Raw genomic sequence first — 22,517 nt, 5'->3', positions numbered from 1 at the left:
CTTTCAGTACAGTAAATATAGCACACTATCAGTTTCATGAAATAGCAAACAAATTCTAACATGTGTTTTAATGAAATACATAGTAATCACTTGGGTTTTCTAGCTCGTGTATACAATTACAATAAAATAACGGTAATGAATGGTGGTGATTTCAGTTCTATGTAAGCAATGGAAGTGCTCTGAGATAAACTGATGAAAAGTGCTATATAAGAGTTAGATATTATTTTCAAGCAGCTGCGCATCCCTATTTTGGGAAAGCATAGTTGTAATATTTTAACCCCTATTCACCAGATTCCTCCCATCTTTTTTGTTGTTGATGAGAGTAAAAGCAGACACCCAAAGAATTTGCATTTGTTAGTTCTTTCTTTAATAAAGCAGGTTAGACATTCTTCCAGAGTGAAGATACAAATTTCCACAGCTAAATGAATACCCAGTCAAAATATGGTGACTGCCTTTCTGCAGTAAGGTATGACTGACATTACATGCACAGGACTTGAAACAGTCATATGGTACAGACTTGAGATACCGTACAATAAGCCTCAAATTGGCTCAGGTATATTTTTTAAAGTCCCACATTAGTACTTATCCGTAATTTACAATGCATATATTTTCTATCAGATTACTGTTATCCATGAACATTATGAGCAGGTCATTTTTGGAAGAAAGAATAATCCTGTGTTTTAAAATGGCAATTTCTTCCTTGGTATATTTGTAACATAAGGCAAGATAGGGTGATTATCTGTCATTTTGTCCAAACTATAGCCATTTGGCTTAATGTATATAAAAGAGTCTAATGACATTTCCAGTATGATCAAACAGCAGCCACGAGTAGTATTTGGAATGTAGAGGGACATGGTATAACCAAAGTGGATCCATCCAATGGGATTCACTCAAATTTCATTTCTATTAATGTCTCTCTACTGCCGAGGATTTGTTCAAATCCCATGGCACAATAGACATTCAGCAAAACTTGTGAGTTTTAAAAAAAGTTTTATACTTTCAGCTTTGCTTAAAAATGTGCTATTAATGACATAACCACTAATTTTAAAGAATAAGAGAACTGTACAAATCACATTCTTTTATAGCACTGAGACTGTTCAAGAGAATGACAATGTGATCCCTGGAGTAAATGGACAGAAAACAAAAGAATGCTTAAAATAAGATTAAAAAATAATGTGTTTTACCGCTGCCAGACTGTTGCGGTCACTGAAGATTTTGGTTTTATGAAACACAGTACTTTTTGAGTCTCTGGATCTGCATAACACTTCCCCCATCTTTACATATGCACTTCCTGATCAGATTCACCTTTGTGCCACATCAGCACCAACTCTAGCTGGAAGGGGGAATGCTAGAAAAGCCTGAAGGCTCTAAAGTAACAGCTATTTAATCTTCTGGCATTCACACAAACTCAGGGATACAAAATAAACCTGCACACAGGCATGCAGGTTAAATCCTGAAATGTTTTTTGTGAAGATGTAGAAATGAGAGGATTAGAATTAAACAAATATACAAACCCCTCCAAAATGTTATGCGTTTAAGATCTTTCAGCAAAACAAAAAGCCATCATGACTGTTCAGCACACCAACTTGTCACACACATGATGCTAAACCTGCTTATAACATTCCAGTATTTCTTCATTTTACAAGGCACAAATAATTTTGGAAGAATTATGTGGTGGCTTTCAAATGTGTATGTGTATGGCAGCTTCTCTGTAATTATGTGATAATTACCTTTTCATTTCAGTCTTCAACACTAGACCTTGTAAGAGCCAACTACAGTATATCACATCATCTAACTTTGAAAAACTGTATTTAACTCCAGTTACTTGCAGATGAATTGATAATTGTATGCACCAGTTATTAATAACATAACATTTGTCATGCAATTACAAAGTTATTGCATGGTTACACGGTATGAATCCTGTAAAATAAAATCCTATAAACATGGAGGGATTTTGTTGTTGTTGCGTATATAGTAATTTAGTGGCATTCTTTCTATAAGTGTATTTCCTCAGAGCTGCTGAAAAAGTAGGCTTCCATTTATTAATAATTTATTTTTGTTACTTCCAAAGAGTTTAAGAATGATTATGGAATGCAAAAAACAACCCCACGTGCATTATCAGATGCATCCGACATTTCACGGGAAAGAGATTTCCTTTTCCGAATAGAAAAACAAGCTAGAGAGTTAATTAGAATCTTGTCCTCATTGAACCACTGCCTTTTTCTTGACTGGCAATGGGGAAGATCATGTCACTGTATTTGTATACAGAGAATACATGGCTAGTAGCAACACAATATAAAGTGCTTTTAATTATGAGTGCCTCAGGGCTCTTTTCCTCCTTCCCTGGTAAGTTATGTTCACCCGATAGCTGGAAGCTGTTTTAATTCAGTCTGCTCAGTTCTAACACCATCAGATGGTTAAATTTCCCTAGCAAACCACTGACTTAGACATGTTAATCTCAGTCAGCTGTAATTCTTCCCAGGGACAGTGAAATTAGTTAATATAATTAGGTGTAAGAGGTGTTGTGCTACCTCTGAAGAGAAAAAAATATTAGGCAAAAAGACGCAGGACTCTGTTGTTCAGGTCCCCATCCTTTCCAAAATTTGCCAGCTGGTTCTACTTTAACACAGGAGTGAGGAAGTGTTAAAAATGGGACACAAACTTGTGTCTTTAACCTGCGCCAGCTATTGTGGGATTAAAGATTAAGAACTCAGGACTCTTCTACTGAGAACAAACCTGGTGGCATCCCTAAATCAGAGCAAGGGCAACTTCATTTCGCTTCAGAAGGAAAGATCAAACCCAATCAAGCTAGCTGCAAAGGGAAGTTTTCATCTCTCCATTAGCAGCATTTAAATGTTCATCTCTCCATTAAATCGTGAATTGCTTTTAGATACAGTCGTAGAAGTTCTTTCATTTTATCATTCTCTTTTGTTGCAGACATCCCTAGAAATCTAAATAGAATTCTCCTTTGCCTTCTCTCCTTGCCACAGTAACAAACAAATTACTCCAGCAAGGTGGATGATTTTCAACAACTCCGTAATTTGGAATCAGTCTCCACATCATTTTCATACCACATCCCACGCCTTTTCACAGCCATGCCTCCAACATATTTCTATACCTCAGAACAGATGTGTTGACTGAGAACTATTTTTTCTACTTCAGCAAAAGTCACCATTCAGATTCGTCTAACTAGAGGAAAAGGTATCTCATAGTCCCTTGGAATTCAGGACTCCTGTGGGACAACAGACAGTGCTTCTAATCAAATAAATGGGGATAACTCCAACTCACATTTCTCAATGAATTATTTCTTAAACTGTAACAGAATTGCCATGAAGGAAAACCTCAGTACCATCCATCATGAATGAACTTGATTCTTATACACAAAAGAGGCTGTACAGTTCTTAAAACATTTACAGAAACAGATTCCAAAGGAACACTACTCCAACACACAAACCCCGCACCACCTCTCTCAGAAATATTAGAAGTCTTTTAACTAGTATAGATTCAAGCTACCCAGGGCTTTAAAGAGGCTATTTTAGATTTGATTTGGTGTTCTATACCTGAAGTGCCGGTCTTATCTTTTATAGTTTCTCTCTCTGAGTACTAGTCAGAGGTTTTGCTGTGACTCCAGTAATCTTGATGCCAGCTGCTGAACCAGTTGCTAAAGGATGCTTTGCATCTCTTCGATTTGCTTCCCCTCATTTTCTACCCATAATCTCTAGCGGAATAGTTCCCTTCCCACCCAGCATAAGCCTAACCTGGCATGCTGGAAAAAGTAAATGTATTAATTGTAGTTTTGTCTCCTCTCCTCTGGGTACCCATTAGAATATATGCCCCAGGTTACTCTGTGTGGTGAGAAACTAACTAAATAGTACTATAGCTCTAGAAGCCACTAAGATAACCCTACAACTAGCAGTAGTTCTATATTGGGTCTGGATACTACTGCAGCGGTTAAGGTAACCATTACAAAATTTTTATACTCTTTGGAGGGTTGCAAGATACTGCCTGGACCAAATTTGTGCTCTGATCTATTAGCTAGGCTTTTAGCAGCTGGAATGGGTTATCTTTATATACCTTCTGTCCTTCTGAGTCAGTCATCCAGTCCTGTGGAATCAAAGTTATTTCAGCTGAGGTTTAGTAACTGACCTCACAAGCTCACCAAGCTGTTTAATTAGATGTCCAAGGGGCTGACAATAGTGAAGTCAGAATCCTTGCTATTATTGCTGTCATCATCATCAGGGCTGGAACTCAGGTTACTAGAGGAGGCAGAAATGGAGCCCATGAGTGGATCAGAAAAGACCAAAGAAGAACGAGATGGAGCTTCATTCTTTGTTGCCACCTCCTTGTGTGCCTGAAGCGACTGCTTGTGCTCAGAGACAGCACCTTTATTTCCCTCCTCTTCTTCGGAAACCAGGATATAGTCATCAGTGCTTCTGCTCTCTGCATTTCTGCTTGTTTCAGCTGTTGCCTGTGAGACAATAGCATGGAAATGATTTAGAGTAAGTGGCAAAACTAAAAACCACATCTTTATTTTAAAATCTCTATTCTACCCATCAGTGTGATACTGGACATAGGAAAAATAAACAATAGTTGCCAACAACTGACATAACTCAAGTCTACTCTGACTTGTATGATCTCCACCCACTGACCTGACAAATACCCTAGGTACTTCAGGTGTGCAAACAGTTATATTCAGAGTATACAAATGTATCTTGCACTGTGTCCTAATGATCACTAAATAGGACCCTGGTTAGATACATGGAGGGTTAATTCTAGGCTCAAAAGCCTCACTATGAAGAATGACCCAACGCTCATCTCTCAAACCTCAACCCTGGGGAGAAACAGCAAGAGGAATCTGGCTCACTGCAAGCGTTGCAGAAGGGCAGATGAGGGAAAAATTAAGTTTTTTAGCTAACAAAACAGCAATTGCTAAAAGTACTTGTTTACTTTGATGAAATATAAAGTTGAGATTGAATAAAAACACATCACCGGGTACTGGAGCTTGTACTCGTGCTAAAGTACTTCTCTCTCACATTACTGCAGTTCCCTACAGTTCCACGTAACTAGGTGATCTCAATTTGGGATCTTATAGCTACATTATAGTACTGAAGATTGTTGGAAATCAGAATTACAGTGATATTTTTTCTGTTGGTTAATGAGATAGTATTAGAGAACCTTTGGCTTGTAGAAGTTAATGTAAAATGACATTTTGGAGAGTGATCTGAATCCCCACTTAGCCCATGGGGTGGCTTGTTCACCAAACTTTTACACCACCTGGAAGAACTGCAGTCTCTCAAGAGATCCATGATTTGAATCATAAGGATCAATGGCATATCCATCAGAGCAGAAATACTTTTATTAGCAAATTTGTAATCTGTTACCTTGAGTGGATGGCAGACTATTTCCCCTTTCTTCCATAAGAAACATTAATATCATGATCCCGTACAGGAAGCAGTTTGTTCACTTACCAGGGATCATGACTGGGTGCCTAGTCAATTTCATACAGCTGCCCCTGAATAAGAATACAATCTGGCAAACAGTTTGACACAGGATAAGCACTGAATCCTCCTTAGTCTGAGGTGAGATGAACTTGATTCTAACTTGTTAGATACACAGGAACACAAGAGTGAGAAAAGGGAAAAGATGCGTAAGGAGCAGCTGGAGGAACATGTGTGTCAGTTATGTAAGGCTCATATAGGCAATGGTGTGCTAAGCAGGGGCAACTCCATCAACAATGATTTTTCAGGCAAAGTTATATTTCCCAGCATAATGTAACTTTAGGGTAAGAGATGGGTGGCTTTGGTAGAGGGGAAAAAGAATAAAATAAAAGATAGGGAATAGCGTGAATGAGATAGAGACAGATTAGTAACACAGTACCTAAAATTATGTGCTGCAAAAAGAAAAGGAGGACTTGTGGCACCTTAGAGACTAACAAATTTATTTCAGCATAAGCTTTCGTGAGCTACAGCTCACTTCATCGGATGCATGTAGCTCATGAAAGCTTATGCTCAAATAAATTGATTAGTCGCTAAGGTGCCACAAGTCCTCCTTTTCTATTTGCGGATATAGACTAACAGGGCTGCTACTCTGAAACCTGTCATTAAGGTACTGGAGATCCATAACTTGCCTTTAGGTACCCCATGGACTCTTGCTGAATTTATTTTGCTGTAGTTACTGCTGATAGCCATTTCCCATTGTCTCTCTTGTTCATTACACAAGAGTACTTTCTTGAAAGTCCTCAATCCATCAATGGATTGGGAGGATATATAAGAAACTTATGCTACTAGCTATTATGTAAGTAGTTGCTACAAATTATTAACATTAACAAGGCAAAATATCAGCTGAGAGTGAAAAAGGTGAGAACAAAGAATTGTGACTCAGTACCTCAAGAACAAAGAAAAGTTTGTATTAAAGGGGTTCCAGAGACATTTCTAGCAATATGGAATATTTTTAAAAAAATCTTGTTTATATAACTTTAATATTAAACATTCTCATTTTTATTTATATTTTCTTCTATAAATAAATTACCCATTTTAATGATGTCTCTCCAATACAAATTGAAACATCTCACATTCAGCGTAGCAACAAAAATATGACATAAATCACAAGCAATAACAATTAACAATTATATAATTAATGGATCTAAAAACTTGACTTTAGCTGAATACTGTTGCTAATCTTTACATGCACACATCCCTTCTAAAATAACTTAAATAATTCATTTTCCTTTAGATGACCATTATAAAATTAATATAACCCAAATTGAACAAATTATTTTTAAGTGTTCCAAAAACTATTTAGTAAGTTCATAATGTAGTTAAAACTGACTGGTAGTAAATTTCCTACTCCTTTTGTGAATTTTAAAAAATGTTTTCACTACTCCAAGAAGTTACAAACAAACAGATCTAATTTACAGACAGACACACCACACTATTTAAACACCTTTTGTATGATGAAACATATAATTCTTCTTTAATTACTGTTTTTGTTTCATCTGATCTATTTGAATTACAATCTTCGTCATCTGTCAGTTAATCAGCTATCATGTCTAGGGCTCTGAGAACACAGACAGTGTAAAAGAATGGCTCAGCTCCAGAAATTAATCAACAGTCTCCTGCTTGATTCCATGGACATTCATCACATAGGATTACACAGAGCCAGATTAAGGTCTTCTGGGGCTGTAGGTTCCATTCCAAATTTCACGGTCTCCTTTTCCTTTTTACAACGGTAATGAAAGCTATTTTAAACACCCCGAGTTGACGTAACCCACTGTTCCTTGTTCCTTTTGGAAGCCCCTGACACACAGATACAAATTTAATTTTGAGCACTGAGTGTACTTTGTAATTCCAGCCCAATGGCATCATATTAGCCACTATTTCAGTCTTCCCAACTCTCTTGTCCAAGCTGGCTGCTACCCTAGGGAACCAAAGGCATTACCTAGCAAAACACTTACAAATAGATTACCAGTGCGAGTGATCTTAAAGATATCTGTAAGGCAAACAGGCTGACTTCCTTAAGGCAGTGAACAGGCACGGCCTTAGCTAGTTCTACTGGGGGCCTGCTACTGCAGTTTCCTAAATTCTGAAATGTGCTGTTGCCTGGTTGGACATCCCTCCCCGCCTTTTAATAAAGGTAAAAGAAAGAAGCATCATATCGTAACTTCTTTTCCTTATGGTTATGTTCTTCAATTTTTAGGCTACCCACATTTTTGGCTCCTAAACCTGGGTTTAATAGAAGTATGTACCCATTGCCTCCAACATGATATAAGGGCTTGCTATAAATATAGGTCCGTGTTTAGAACACACTATTATTTTAATGCTGGTATTTCCAGAGGTAAAATATGTCTCCCTACTCCTTGCTCTGTCTGTTTCTCTTTCAGGAAACTCGCACTGACGTGAACCATGTTTTCTTCCATCTGCTGCCACTACTGAATAAATGAAAAATGACAGAATTATACTTCCAGCCGCTTTTGAAAGTGTACAACCTTTTGCCTGGTGCCATATGGCTTCTCCCAACATTTCTTCCTGATGAATATCAGCTACTAGTGTCAGGCTTATTTCAATTGCCTGCATACTGCCAACTAGCTAAAGCTAACAATAAGAATACATTTTAAGTAAGCCGAGAAAAAGAGCAGCAGCTCATTTTGTCTCCTTCTTGGGCTAGTTAAAGGAAAGATAATGTGTTAATTATTCAATATTTAGCAATGCAAGATTCCTATTTATCAACTGTATTGTTACCGAAATTAATGCTGTACATCTTATTTGAGGCTTATTCCACTGCAGCACAGCGTTAAAAATGGAACATTAGAAAAAAAAAAGTCCTCCCTATATGTGTAACTCTTTATAAAATGTCAAGTGCTAGAGCAATGTGCCACTAGGCCCACACATATAGCAGAGTATATATATATAATATATATATAAATATAGTATAAAAATACATAAAATATAGTGTAGCAGAGTATAAAAATATATAAATACAGCAGAGTGGTATAAATACTACTACTAAGCTTTTATATAGTGTTTTTCATCTTTGTATTGCAAAGTGCTTTCTTTACAAAGGAGGTCAGTATCACTACTCCCATTTTACAGATGGGGAAACTGAGGTACGGTCTGGGATGTAAGTTTCTTTTTTGATTAATGAAGTGACAAATGACCAGTATCTAAAAAACACTGAAAGCCAATGGGCCAGATTTCAATCTCATTTACACTAATATAAATCTGCTGTAACACCATTGAAGTCAGCTGAATAACACTGGTGTGAGACTAGTGTACATGAAAGGAGATTTGGGCCCAAAACATTTTCCAGAGGTTCTGGAATATAAATGTAATTTCTACATAACAGACTCAGCAGCCATAAAAGGCCATACTAAATAGAATTACAAACATTATTGCACTAGGAAAAAACCCACAAATACAGCAAAATTTATTTTGCTGGAAATACATTAAATAGGAATGAAACTAAAGCAATACAACATGTTCTAAATAATTAACGTTTAGAACTTTTTAAACTTTCTGCTGTATTCAGAAAATGCTTCCAGCTTGACCTGGAAACATCATCGTAGCACATTACCCTCATTAAGACTAAAAAGCTGACTTGTGGTCCTGTTTGGAAAAAAATTAATGAATGCTCTCTTTTCACAGGCTACTAAACTTAGCGGTTTTTATCTTTTAATTTTCATTACACTGGCTCAAAACATCCTCTCTTTTTACTTGATTTTACTCACAAAAGATAAACACAATGTAGTCAAAAACAGCAAAGAATGCTGGGGTATTAATATTTCTTCCCAACAATAAGCAGTTCTAAAACTAATTTCTTGTTTTTGTTATAATAAACTGATGCTCATTACTATAATTGGAGCTCCCAGAAGGTAAGATGAGAGAAAGCTAATAAGAAAAAATTCACTGTACCCTAAACTGAAAATATACCATAATCTGCAGATATTAACCATTTAAAGCTCAAAACCTTATTAAATGTTTTATCAGGGTTAGATTGCACAACCCTTACCACATTTGCCAGCAGTTACTCATGAGTAGCCCCATTGATACCAATGTGAGAATAAATCCTTACCAGCCTGAGTAATGTTCGCACAATCTAACACAGTGTGTTGTGTTATACTGTATCTTTCATTTTATACTGTGAATCAACGTTAAGGATTATTAAAAATAAGGCATCTGCCATTTCAATACTAAGGCACAAATATTTCTTATGTAAAGAGTGAGAAGCCATAGTACCAAAATAGGGGATGTCATTAGACATGCAATCCCGTATGCAATCCTGTTGTGGCTGTGTTGGTCCCAGGATACTAGAAAGACAAGGTGGGTGAGATAGTATCTTTTATTGGACCAACTTCTGTTGGAGAGAGAGACAATCTTTTGAGCTTACGGAAGTCACAGATGTCATTACTGCTTTAACCGCTTTTGTTAAAACCAGACTTTTTTGTCATATTGAAGGCATTGGTTAAACCCGTGTTAGCCCATATGTACTCCAGTGGGCTGCCAATGGAGTTTAACCACTGCCTTCAATATGGCAGAAAAGCCTGGTTTTAATAACCATGGTTAAAAGCACTAATGACATCTGTGATGAACTGGGAGTTCTTTCTGTACCACTTCTGAACTTTGGATGATTTTATGAAATTGTATCATGAAATTACTGTGTCATGGAATGCCTATATGTATGTGGATCCCCAATGAGTTAGGCAGGGTTGTGCCATGCCTGTGCCAGGCCAGAGACAATGGTGATTAATCAGCACTCAGCGATAGTTTATTCAAAGTAAAACAACTTGGGACTATAGGTTTGCTCTACTTGGGAGAAGACACTTTCTCCTCTTGTCTGAAGGGAGGGAGGAGGGTAGCAGTGGAAAGTTACCAAAAGGCTGAAGAAAAGAAGTCTGTGACCCCAGCCGGAATCTATTAAAGGACTCACAGGGAGGAACTAGGGGAGAGAGTCATTTTGCACCGGATTAAGACGAGGGAGGCTGCTGTAGTGGCAGCGTAGGAAAGGAGGTGGAGGGCCCTGCCTGCCTGCTGGAATATAGATGGTAGCCCAAGGATCTCAAGAGAAGGATGAGCCAGTGAGGGATGCTGCATTTAGGATATTTTATATGATCTGTACTCTCCTGTGCTTTATCTGTTGACTGCAATCATAAGTACAGGTTGATAGATTGAGCAAAGTGTGTGCGTGTGTGTGTGGGCTGCTTCACAACTACTGTGGTGTATCTGAGGGATTTAAATTGTGAACCACTAGCTTCACACATTTTGGGGGTGGAGTTCTGGGACAGGGGTGTGTTTCATTACTAGGGAGTCTTGAAGTGGGGCTAGGCAGCTGGACAGAGGGTTCAAACACTCAGAAAGGGGGTGCAGTTACTAGGTCTCACCCTGAGGGTATGTCTAGGGACTCCGAGATTGGGGTAGTGGCTGGACTCTGTTCAGATTCCACGAGCTTAACACACCCCCTGAGGAGCTAGAGCAAAGAGGCTTGGATTCCCCTCACAGCAGTCCTAGCAGGTGGCCGTGAAGGGGTGCTCAATAGGATCTGTGACAACATCCATTATAAATGAACTTTTAAACAGAAATGTAAAAGCCTTTTATCTTTGCATCTAACGTAATTAAGTAAAATAAGATATATTTTATTTTTAATATTGAAATACTATTTTGAACAGCTGTTAAAAGCAATGGATTTTTTATTATAAATCACACCATCCTATTTCACTAGGTTTAGGTAAGTAATTCTTCTTTCTATTTCCTTTCATTCACTCCTTCAGCACTGCTGAGTTGATTCAACAAGCTGCAGTAGAAAACTGAGAACAGACTAGACTGGACCATGGCAACGATAATGCGGCTATTGATTTCCCGATGTTGTTGGTTTTGATACTGGTGCTGGTGTATGGGATATTTAATTTCAGAACTCTGCTGATGTGCTCTTCTTGGGAATTATACATTAATCTGCATACATAGTTATTTGTTCATATAAGATCATAGCTCAACTAAATGAAAAAAACATGTGCGATGCAACCTTGTGCTGCCATGGATGGAAATAAATCTATTGCCCTGTAAACATGTTTTTCATGCGGGATGAAAGCATCATATTGATTCAAGGAGAAAGCCAATACAGAAACCTCAAACGACTGAAAGGAAATGGGAGGTTAAAGTGATCTCCTAGCTGTATCTTTTTTTGGCACTTGAGGATGGATACATTGGTGCAATGCAGTAATCAGCTGTTGCATAATGGAATTCTACAGGACAGAGGCAATGAAAATAGTCTACCCACAGGAAAAAGTTTGCCCTCAGTTTTTAAATCCCCAGCACCAATAATACCTTTATAGCTCTCTTTAAAAATATATTTTCAATCTTTTAAAATATGAAACTCATTTACTGAGAAGCAGCTGAGATAACTATTTAGAAAAAACAAAAAACAACTGTACTTGATTTACCTATTCTTGAAGGGCCCAATCCTGCACCAATGTAGTCAATGGGAGTTTTGCAACTGACTTCAATGGGAGTAGGATTGTGCTCAGAGCCTTATCTAGCAGTGAACAACGTTCCACTATCAGAAAGGAGACAAGGCTTCTGGGAAGAAGGAGCAGGACACTACTTAGCAGAGTGAGTTGGGATCTATCAGCACCGAAGGGAGAGTCAAATAGCAAAGGCGAAGAGGAAAAGCAGGGAACCAAGAAAAGGGATCAAACGGGGATAAAAAACATCACAGAGAAATTCAAACCCTGGAAAGACTGATTCAACTAAGGGATCTCTAGGTCTTATTTGCTATTGTATCAACTTATAAACAAAGTTATTTAATTAGAACAAATTTTTTTTAATTGCATTCTTAGATAAATGTCTGAATCACAAAAATAAGTTTTCTAAATTGTCACAAGACAATTTGTGAAACTTTAGGAACTTTTGAAAAATGTTCTAAAGATGTTTATTGAATGCACATTTTTTCCATCAGGTTATCAGCAACTTGGCTGAAATGGATGTATTTACCTGAAGCGTTGAGAGGAAGTGTTGCTTTGCCATAACAGATCCTTTCAGGGCATCACCCATCTCCTTGTTCTGACTGCTGGAACAGTAATGATCATCTTCTATTGTGATTTGCTCATTCTCTTCAGCCTCCAGTTGGCTCTGGTTGAAACGCAGGGAACCCTTTAGAATATCCTTGATCTATTTGCCAAACAGGAGGAAAAATAATTCAGAACATTAGGAAAAATCTAAAATATCTGAAGCTTGGGCTAATGAACCCAAGTCTGCCTTTCATGAACTATATATTTTGTAAATGATTTACTATATTTTTTGAAGAAGAAAACAACATTAATGGTAATACTTGCACTATTTAAAGGATCAAGCACCAGTGAAACAGGGTTCTACCAGAAACTGGAAACCACAAAGCACCTAAGATATTTAAAAAGAACAAGAGCTTGACCTCTCTATGGTTCAATTTCACCTCCAGAAAAAGAGGATTTGTAAAACTTAATATATTTAATATTTGTAAAGCTGAATTTGGTCAATATCTGTACCTGCTTCAAGCCTGCCAGCGATACCAGAATTTCATCTTCTTTCTCCAAGTGTTCCTGTAATATGACCTCTTGAATATTTCCTGCAACACAAAGAACAATATTTTCCTAAATGATCATGTAGTACTTATCTGCCACCAACCTAAAGTCAGCATGAGCATGCTCAGATATTCGCACCATGTCTCATGCTGTCATGCAAACAGTCACACACATATAGACCTACAGCTTGGCACTTTTACTCATTGTAGAAGGGGATTAGAAACTTGGCTAGCCAAATCTACACACCAGTCAGAACTCCCACAATGACGCTGTGCTATTAAAAGATTTGACTGCCAACTGAATCAATCAGGACACAAAACACACATACTATTCCTGATCCCTAGAAGAAAGCTGATGGCTATAACCTTCATGATCTCCACAGATATTAAGTTGGAATAATAGAGTATCAGGGTTGGAAGGGACCTCAGGAGGTCATCTAGTCCAACCCCCTGCTCAAAGCAGGACCAATCCCCAACTAAATCATCCCAGCCAGGGCTTTGTCAAGCCTGACCTTAAAAACCACAAAGGAGATTCCACCACCTCTCTAGGTAATCCATCCCAGTGCTTCACCACCCTCCTAGTGAAAAATATCCAACCTAAACCTCCCCCACTGCAACTTGAGACCATTACTCCATGTTCTGTCATCTGCTACCACTGAGAACAGTCTAGATCCATCCTCTTTGGAACCCCCTTTCAGGTAGGTGAAAGCAGCTATCAAATCCCCCCTCATTCTTCTCTTCTGCAGACTAAACAATCCCAGTTCCCTCAGCCTCTCCTCATAAGTCATGTGTTCCAGTCCCCTAATCATTTTTGTTGCTCTCCACTGGACGCTTTCCAGTTTTTTCACATCCTTCTTGTAGAGTGGGGCCCAAAACTGGACACAGTACTCCAGATGAGGCCTCACCAATGTCGAATAGAGGGGAACGATCACGTCCCTCCATCTGCTGGCAATGCCCTTACTTATACAGCCCAAAATGCCGTTAGCCTTCTTGGCAACAAGGGCACACTGTTGACTCATATCCAGTTTCTCGTCCACTGTAACCCCCCAGGTCCTTTTCTGCAGAACTGCTGCCTAGCCATTCGGTCCCTAGTCTGTAGCGGTGCATAGGATTCTTCCGCCCTAAGTGCAGGACTCTGCACTTGTCCTTGTTGAACCTCATCAGATTTCTTTTGGCCCAATCCTCTAATTTGTCTAGGTCCCTCTGTATCCTATCCCTACTTACATAGCAATAGTATCTGTGGACCCCTTAAATTTGTGTGCACTCTGCAATTCTAGTTCTGCTAATTCCTAATGCCAGCACTGATGCTAGAGTTCCCTGGTCCTTGTGTACCAAGAGTGAAATCCTCACCTCTGCTCCCTCCCCTTTATTCTGGGTAAAAGAGCCGGAGCAGAGTAAAGGGACCTTAATAGTCTTATATCTGGCTGGAGAAGGAAGACAGCTGAAAGTCTGTACTTCAAGGATCCCCCTTGCAAGCCCTGGCACAGGGGATTTACTGAGTCCAGAATGGGTATATCAGAGGAAGGGCTACAGTACACAGTGACATGGAGATTTTGGGCCATGCTGTAGCCCACAGGGCAGCCCAGAGAGGCTACCATAACTGAGGCAGGCCCCAGAGCTGACTAAACTATGCCAGGAACCTCTCCATCCACCTTAACCCTCCTCTCTCCTTGGGCTTTGAGTTCTGTGCCATGCCTCAGAGGCACAACACGGAACAACAAACTTATGTTTGATACCTGCTGCACTGGAATGCAACGAGGGAAGGGAAAAGCTTCTCGGTGCCCTTCCCCACCCCAGCGTACTAAGCTTCATGCTAACCTACCCCTTTGCTGGCATTCATCAGGGAACAATGCTTTGCTACTTGTGAACAATGTTATCATCCTACACTCTTGCTAATAAAAATGTTATATCACTAACACCGTGCCCTGTCATCATCAGCATTTTTTTTTTAAAAAACAAACCCTGAATGTTCAGGACAAGAAAGAATGAAAAGTCAAGCTTTTGTTACAGACGACACTGACAGGGATAAAGATGGTGGTGTTGTCAAAAGTGACAGACTATGGGACTGCAGAAGGTTTCATAGGAGAGAACAGGAGTACAGTTTGGCCACGTTAAATTTAAGATTAATACATGTAGAACAAGATGAGAGAGAGTGGAGATGAGATATACAACTGGGTCAGAAGAAGACAGGTTAGAAAGGCAGATCTAAAGAGACTGGTGTAAAGATGGTAGTTCACATCATTGATGGTAATTGAGAACAGATCAGATCAACCAGAGATAGATGTAAAGACAGAAGAAAAAGGGACAAGTGTGACCCTAGGCACACTTGTATTCATATCCTGCACACTACTCTAATAATATCTGTACAAAATATGTCTTGTGAAGTATCATATGAAAGCTAGCAACATGCTGGTTGTTAAGATCTTTGTAAAAATGTACGTTTTAACCTTACATGTGAAGTTAAGAATTCCCTCTGTATGATGTTACTAGAGCATGTTTAAGACAAAAATATTCCAGCCTAGATAAAATTGATAAATAGGTCTGTCCTAGACAAAGAAACGTTGGTTTACCTCAATTACATATTAGCTAAATTAGTGGGGTTATCTTGAGTCGGAATGCAAGAGACAGAACTAACATGGCTCCTGAAACTCAGCGAGAGACACGAGATTGAACCCCCAGGAGGCCTTCCAGACTTGCAAGACAAAGAAATTCCTTTGGGAATACAAGGAACAGAGAGACACTCCACCTCAATCCTTCATTTTAAGGAGACAAAGAAATCAAGTGATCTAATCTCTGAGATAGGTCCCAGCCAGGTCAGCCAGTAAAAAGCTGGAAAGAAGACTGTGGGTGAGAGGAAAAGCCATCTTGAACAAAAACTGCATCTTGCTAGATTAAGTTTTAGATGTTTAGATTCGTGTTTTTACTTTTATTTGCTTGTAACCATTTCTACTTTTACCTCTTTTAGTTGGTATCGCTTTATCCATGCTCTTTTGTTAATAAACTTGTTTTACTTTTACTATAAACCAATTCAGTGCTGTGTTTGAAAAGATGGATCTATTTACCCCCATTAAATTAATAAGCTATGTCTGACAGAACAGTGAACTTCATATCTTCTGTGACTGCACAGTGGGAGGGGCTGTGCATTGCAGAGAAACATCTCTGAGGAGCTTGGGAGCTGGACTTTGCTGATTGTTACGTGCAAGGCAAGGTCTGGGCTAGGTGTTTGCTGGTGAGGAAGGTGGTTTGCTGCTGCTGTGTCATGGAGCGGACACAGAGTCTACTCACTAGTAAAACTTGCTCTTGTTGAGACAGAGTGGAAACACTGTCTCACAGTTCTGGGTATCTCCAGAAAAGTGTTCCAGCAAGAAACTCCATAAAATGGGGAAATGGGTGGCGATCCACACACAAAATGAGATGCTGATGGAATGATCGGAGAGTTAGAAGGAACAGGAGAGCCATGAAAGCCAAGGGAGGAAAGGATTTCAGGGAATAAGATGTAAAAAGCAGCTGGGGGAAATGGGGTGAGGTGGACTTGAGTTACTAGATTACATGAACATTATTTAGCATCTGTACAGTGCAGTTATTAAGAAGTCAACTGTAGCTGTGAACTAGAGCAATGGACTAAAACGTAAGAATGAAAACTGGATAGTGACAAATGTTAATCCTATGATTCCAAGGTCCATTACAAAGAAGCTGAACTATGGAGGATGGAATTAATATGAAGCTAGATCTCTTTGCAAATATGTTTCCTGTTATTCATTATTTTGCTCTGTATTAAATATTTTCCTCCTGCACTGCTGCAGTCTGTCACTATATTAAATCAGTGGTTTTCAATCTTTTTTCATTTGCAGGCCCCTAAACAATTTCAAATGGAGATACAGACCTCTTTGGAAAGCTTAGACATAGTCTAAGTACCCCCAGGAGCCTGCAGACCACAGGTTGAAAACCACTGTTCTATGGTAATAACAACCTTTTGCGGACCCCCTAGGCATAGTCTGTGGACCCCCAGGAGTCCTCAGGGAACTGATGGGCAGGATCCCCTGGGAGAATAACATGAGGGGGAAAGGAGTCCAGGAGACTCCTGGCTGTTTTTTGAAGAATCCTGATTGAGGTTACAGGGACAAACCACCCCGATGTGTCGAAAGAATAGTAAATATGGTGGGCAACCAGCTTGGCTTAACAATGAAATCCTTACTGATCTTAAACACAAAAAAGAAGCTTACAAGAAGTGGAAGACTGGACAAATGACCAGGGAAGAGTATAAAAATATTGCTCGGGCAAGCAGGAGTAAAATCAGGAAGGCCAAATCACACCTGGAGTTGCAACTAGCAAGAGATGTTAAGAGTAACAAGAAGGGTTTCTTCTGGTATGTTAGCAACAAGAAGAAAGTCAAGGAAAGTGTGGGCACCTTACTGAATGAGGGAGGCAACCTAGTGACAGAGGATGTGGATAAAGGTAATGTACTCAATGCTTTTTTTGCCCCTAACGGTGGAGGTCCCGGACAACTGGAAAAAGGCCCATCTTTAAAAAAGGGAAGGAGGAGGATCCTGGGAAGTACAGGCCAGTCAGCCTCACCTCAGTCCCTGGAAAAATCATGGAGCAGGTCCTCAAGGAATCAATTCTGAAGCACTCAGAGGAGAGGAAAGTGATCAGGAACAGTCAGCATGGATTCACCAAGGGGAAGTCATGCCTGACTAATCTAATTGCCTTCTATGACAAGATAACTGGCTCTGTGGATGAGGGGAAAGCAGTGGACGTGTTGTTCCTTGACTTGAGCAAAGCTTTTGACAGAGTCTCCCACAGTATTCTTGCCAGCAAGTTAAAGAAGTATAGGCTGGATGAATGGACTACAAGGTGGATTGAAAGCTGGCTAGATTGTCGGGCTCAACAGGTAGTGATCAATGGCTCCATGTCTAGTTGGCAGCCAGTATCAAGCGGAGTGCCCCAAGGGTCAGTCCTGGGGCCGATTTTGTTCAATATCTTCATTAATGACCTGGAGGATGGTGTGGATTGCACCCTCAGCAAGTTTGCAGATGACACTAAACTGGGAGGAGTGGTAGATACGCTGGAGGGTAGGGATAGGATACAGAGGGACCTAGACAAATTAGAGGATTGGGCCAAAAGAAATCTGATGAGGTTCAACAAGGACAAATGCAGAGTCCTGCACTTAGGACGGAAGAATCCCGTGCACCGCTACAGACTAGGGACCGAATGGTTAGGTAGCAGTTCTGCGGAAAAGGACCTGGGGTTACAGTGGATGAGAAGGTACATGAGTCAACAGTGTGCCCTTGTTGCCAAGAAGGCCAATGACATTTTGGAATGTATAAGAAGGGGATTGCCAGCAGATGGAGGGATGTGATCGTTCCCCTCTATTCGACATTGTTGAGGTCTCATCTGGAGTACTGTGTCCAGTTTTGGGCCCCACACTACAACAAGGATGTGGAAAAATTGGAAAGAGTCCAGTGGAGGGCAACAAAAATGATTAGGGGACTAGAACACATGACTTATGAGGAGAAGCTGAGGGAACTGGGATTGTCTAGTCTGCAGAAGAGAAGAATGAGGGGGGATTTGATAGCTGCTTTCACCTACCTGAAAGGGGGTTCCAAAGAGGATGGATCTAGACTGTTCTCAGTGGTAGCAGATGACAGAACGAGGAGTAATGGTCTCAAGTTGCAGTGGGGGAGGTTTAGGTTGGATATTTTTCACTAGGAGGGTGGTGAAGCACTGGGATGGATTACCTAGGGAGGTGGTGGAATCCCCTTCCTTAGAAGTTTTTAAGGTCAGGCTTGACAAAGCCCTGGCTGGGATGATTTAGTTGGGGATTGGTCCTGCTTTGAGCAGGAGGTTGGACTAGATGACCTCCTGAGGTCCCTTCCAATCCTGATATTCTATGATTCTATCCAGCACCCAAGTTTTGTAAACTATCCAGCACACGTTAATATCTGGGGAAAATAACTGATCAACGGGGAACCTGAATCATTAGGCTTTAGTTGGCTTTCATATTTTGTAGGGTTTTTGTGTGTCTATAACACTATTCCTCCCCCCTCACGCACACATGCATGGAAACGTGTTATAAAACAAGTATGCACAAAGACTAAGTGTGTGGGGGTAGGGAGGAGAAAATAAATAATTCAGAACATACCTCAGATGTGGGACATTTACCTTTAAAATGCTATGAAAATAAGTCACAAAATAAAAGATGCAAGGGTCTCCACACGATGTAGAAATAATCCATTGTTGTTTCTGGTTTTTCAAAGCTACGGTTTCTTAATTCAACAATTCAAACCTTAATATGGTAATGCATGAATAAGAAGGAAAACACCCATCCCCAGTTCTGCCCCCAGCTCTGCCTTCAGCTCAAGCTCCTCTGCTGGAAGCTTTGGCTGGGCACTAATGGGGGGAAGAGGGCACGAGGACAGATTCCATTACTGGTAAGCGGGGTGCAGCAAGAAACGTTTGGGCACCACCATTCTATATTAAAGCACACACACACACACCTAATTTTATTGTTCTCCCCAAGTTTGAGATCTTATATATTATTTGATTTTTTTTTCTATTCATACAGCTGAATGGCCACATGATGAAGTTTTTTGCTTTAAAATATTTATCCTATCATGGAACTCTAATTCCTGACTTATGATTTTTTCATAATATAATAAAATCTTTATAAAAGTGTGCATTAGTATCAATCCCAAATCAAAGAAAATCTGAGAGCATCTTCCTATCTGCAGAATAAACACTGATGATATGCATTGAAGAACAACTGAATTATATGGCTTATAAATTATTTGCAAAGTCAAGTAAATCTATTTCTGTGCTAGACATATTTCTCTTAAAACATTGTTAAATGGCTGCTGTAGTTCAAAAGCTATCAGAACCCAAGGGGCAGAGCAGGACATGCATCACATATAGCTCAACATAAATAATAATGGAGCCACACGCACTCTTCAGAATTCAGCTACCATATCAAACAAAGGCTGCTTTGTTTTCAACAATGGCATATTTAGGAGTGATACCTCCTGAAAGTGTTTTTCATAACTGGTTAGGAATAAATGTCAGACACTGGTTGTCAAGCAAATGCTTCATTTAAATACTGTAGGAATCTCACCAAACATTCAATAACTATTCCCAAGGAAGATAATGTAATTTGCTGCCCAAACACGGCAAATCGATAAAAATTTTGATTGGAAACAGGTTAGTTGAAACAGTTGTAGAATTACAATGAATAATAAACATTCATATCCTGCTCTCACACTTACCCAAACTTGTAAACAACACTCCATGAAAATTCAGTCTTGAATCAGGTATTGAAAAAATTCAAGATTTCAATTTTTTCCCTCAGTGAGAAAACTAATTTCTAAAGTTTAAATTAGACATTTTATCATTTTCTGTATAAAGATGGAAGAGTAAAATAATCCACAGTAGGTCCTAGCTGCACTATTTAGAGAAGACTTGTGCTCTTTGATGACTGAGCTCATATATATTGCAAGATGATGTGTAAAGTTAGTATGTAGTCACTGAATTCCCTAGACAGGGAAAGAGGCTGGTTGAAACCTATTAGATTTGCAATACAAATTATCTGTATGAATATGTAAAAATGATATACACTGTGCCTAACTAGTTTTAGTTTCCTATTAAATAAGTTCTAATACACATTGAAAGACTATCAAACATTCAGTACAGCTACTGGCCATCTCCCTCCTTTGCAGTTGCTATAACTGTTGGAGTGGTTCCTACTTCAAAGGTTACAGCTGATACTGGAGCAACTGGTCCTCAAAGAGCAGACCAGATTTAGAACCAGTCGCAACTGCTGTGACCAGGTGCTAGCCTTAGCCAGCCACACAGAATCCGGCCACCAGCAAAAATTAAAAACAGCAGCTGCATTCATTGATCTTTCTTCTGCATATGATACTGTATGGTGCAAAGGTCTCCTGCTGAAGTTATCATTAGCTTTCCCAGCCAATCAACCATCAGACTCATCACAGAGATGCTGAGTAACAGAATATTCACTGTGCACCTTGGTGAACCTACCAGCAAATTACAGAGACTGAACTATGCCTCCCAGAAGGATCCATTTTAGTGCCTGCACTTTTCAATCTCTGTACCAGCGATATTTTGGTCACGTCATCCTTTAAATTCATCTATGCAGATAACATTGCGCTAGCAACACAAGTGTCCTCTTTGAAGGCCACAGAAATGGTCATAAACCACCACCTCTGGACCCTAGAGATATATTTCAAAGCTTTACGACTGAAACCCAACACTTGGAAACACTCATCTCTGCCTTCCACTTGAATAACCATGAAGCCAAAGTTCCACTGAAAGTGGACTTTTGTGATCTGCCTCTTTTGCGTAACCACAATCCACGGTACCCTTGAGACACCTTGATCAGATGCTGAGCTATCAACACCACCAAAAGATGATAAAGACAAGGGTTAACATCATCAAGAAGCTCGCTAGCATATCCTGGGGATGTGATGCATGCGTGCTTCAAACCTCAGCAGAAGCCCTGCTCTTGCCAACACTGGAGTACTGTGTGTTAGCTTGGTGCAACTGCTCCCACACCAGTCTTGTTGACACCAAAATCAATGCTGTTCTCAAGATTGTTAGTGGTTTCCTCAAATCAATCCCAATACTGTGGATCCCAGTTTTGGCGGTCATCATGCCAGCCAACAGGTAAGACACTGCTGTGGTCCAGAGTACAACAGCATCCTGGCTGTTCTGGACCTGACTATACACCAAATACCTCAATTCACTGCCACTCTCCCGACTCAAATCCAGGAAGCCTTTCTGGATCTCCACGTCAGCACTGCAGGTCAATGGAAAGGACATCAGCCCTTGCTGGCTCGAATCATGGGCCACTTGTGATATCCCAGACAAAGCCCTGTTTGAAAATCCAACAAAAGTAGTCCTGGGATTCTGCCTTCCCCACAGGCAGCAGACTGCACTCGACCAAGTTTGGACAATGCATGGAAGGTTTGGATCTCTTTTCCACAAATGGAAAATCAAAGAATCAAATTGTGACCACAGTCAGGCACAAACCATGCAATACATAAACAGACAACAGCTGTGTTCTCGTTTACAGTGGTGGCACAAAGGGGATCCACCTAGCTATCCCAGAAGCATTAGAATGGCTATCAAATCTTATAATTCAATTATAATCCTAGCCCCTTGCTTTTCAAATGCCATATGAAAGAAGAATACAGACTCTACAAGAAACATTTCTCAAATATCTTTCTTGACTCTACTCTACATCTTTGTAAAAAGGAGAGCATAATGATGAGGACAAAATAACTCCTCAAATGGAATTTAGAGGAGAACCAGGAAACAGCAGATCTGTAAATTGGTCTCCAGACCCAAGGAAGATACTGCGAGTACCACTCAAGCACCACCTCTCCCACCAAAAAAGAACTGCTTGGAATGTATGGATTTAATCCCTGGATACTGAGCATGGATCTACTAGAGGCCATCTG

General features: G+C 39.8%; 1 protein-coding gene across 1 annotated transcript in view; it reads right to left on the bottom strand.

Moving 5' to 3' along the window:
• Positions 1 to 344: 344 nt before the first annotated feature.
• TBC1D5 (TBC1 domain family member 5) overlaps positions 345 to 22,517 on the bottom strand; it is a 274,157-nt gene continuing 251,984 nt past the window's right edge. The window contains exons 20-22 of the mRNA XM_073333539.1: positions 13,010 to 13,089; positions 12,480 to 12,656; positions 345 to 4,468 (exon numbers count right to left, since the gene is read on the bottom strand). Of these exons, the coding sequence (XP_073189640.1) occupies positions 4,172 to 4,468; positions 12,480 to 12,656; positions 13,010 to 13,089 (554 nt within the window). The 3' untranslated portion in view covers positions 345 to 4,171. The remainder of the gene's footprint in view (positions 4,469 to 12,479; positions 12,657 to 13,009; positions 13,090 to 22,517) is intronic.

Source organism: Lepidochelys kempii, chromosome 2 (genome assembly GCF_965140265.1).
Source record: "Lepidochelys kempii isolate rLepKem1 chromosome 2, rLepKem1.hap2, whole genome shotgun sequence".
Taxonomy (NCBI): domain Eukaryota; kingdom Metazoa; phylum Chordata; order Testudines; family Cheloniidae; genus Lepidochelys; species Lepidochelys kempii.
This window is presented reverse-complemented; position numbering and strand designations above follow the sequence as displayed.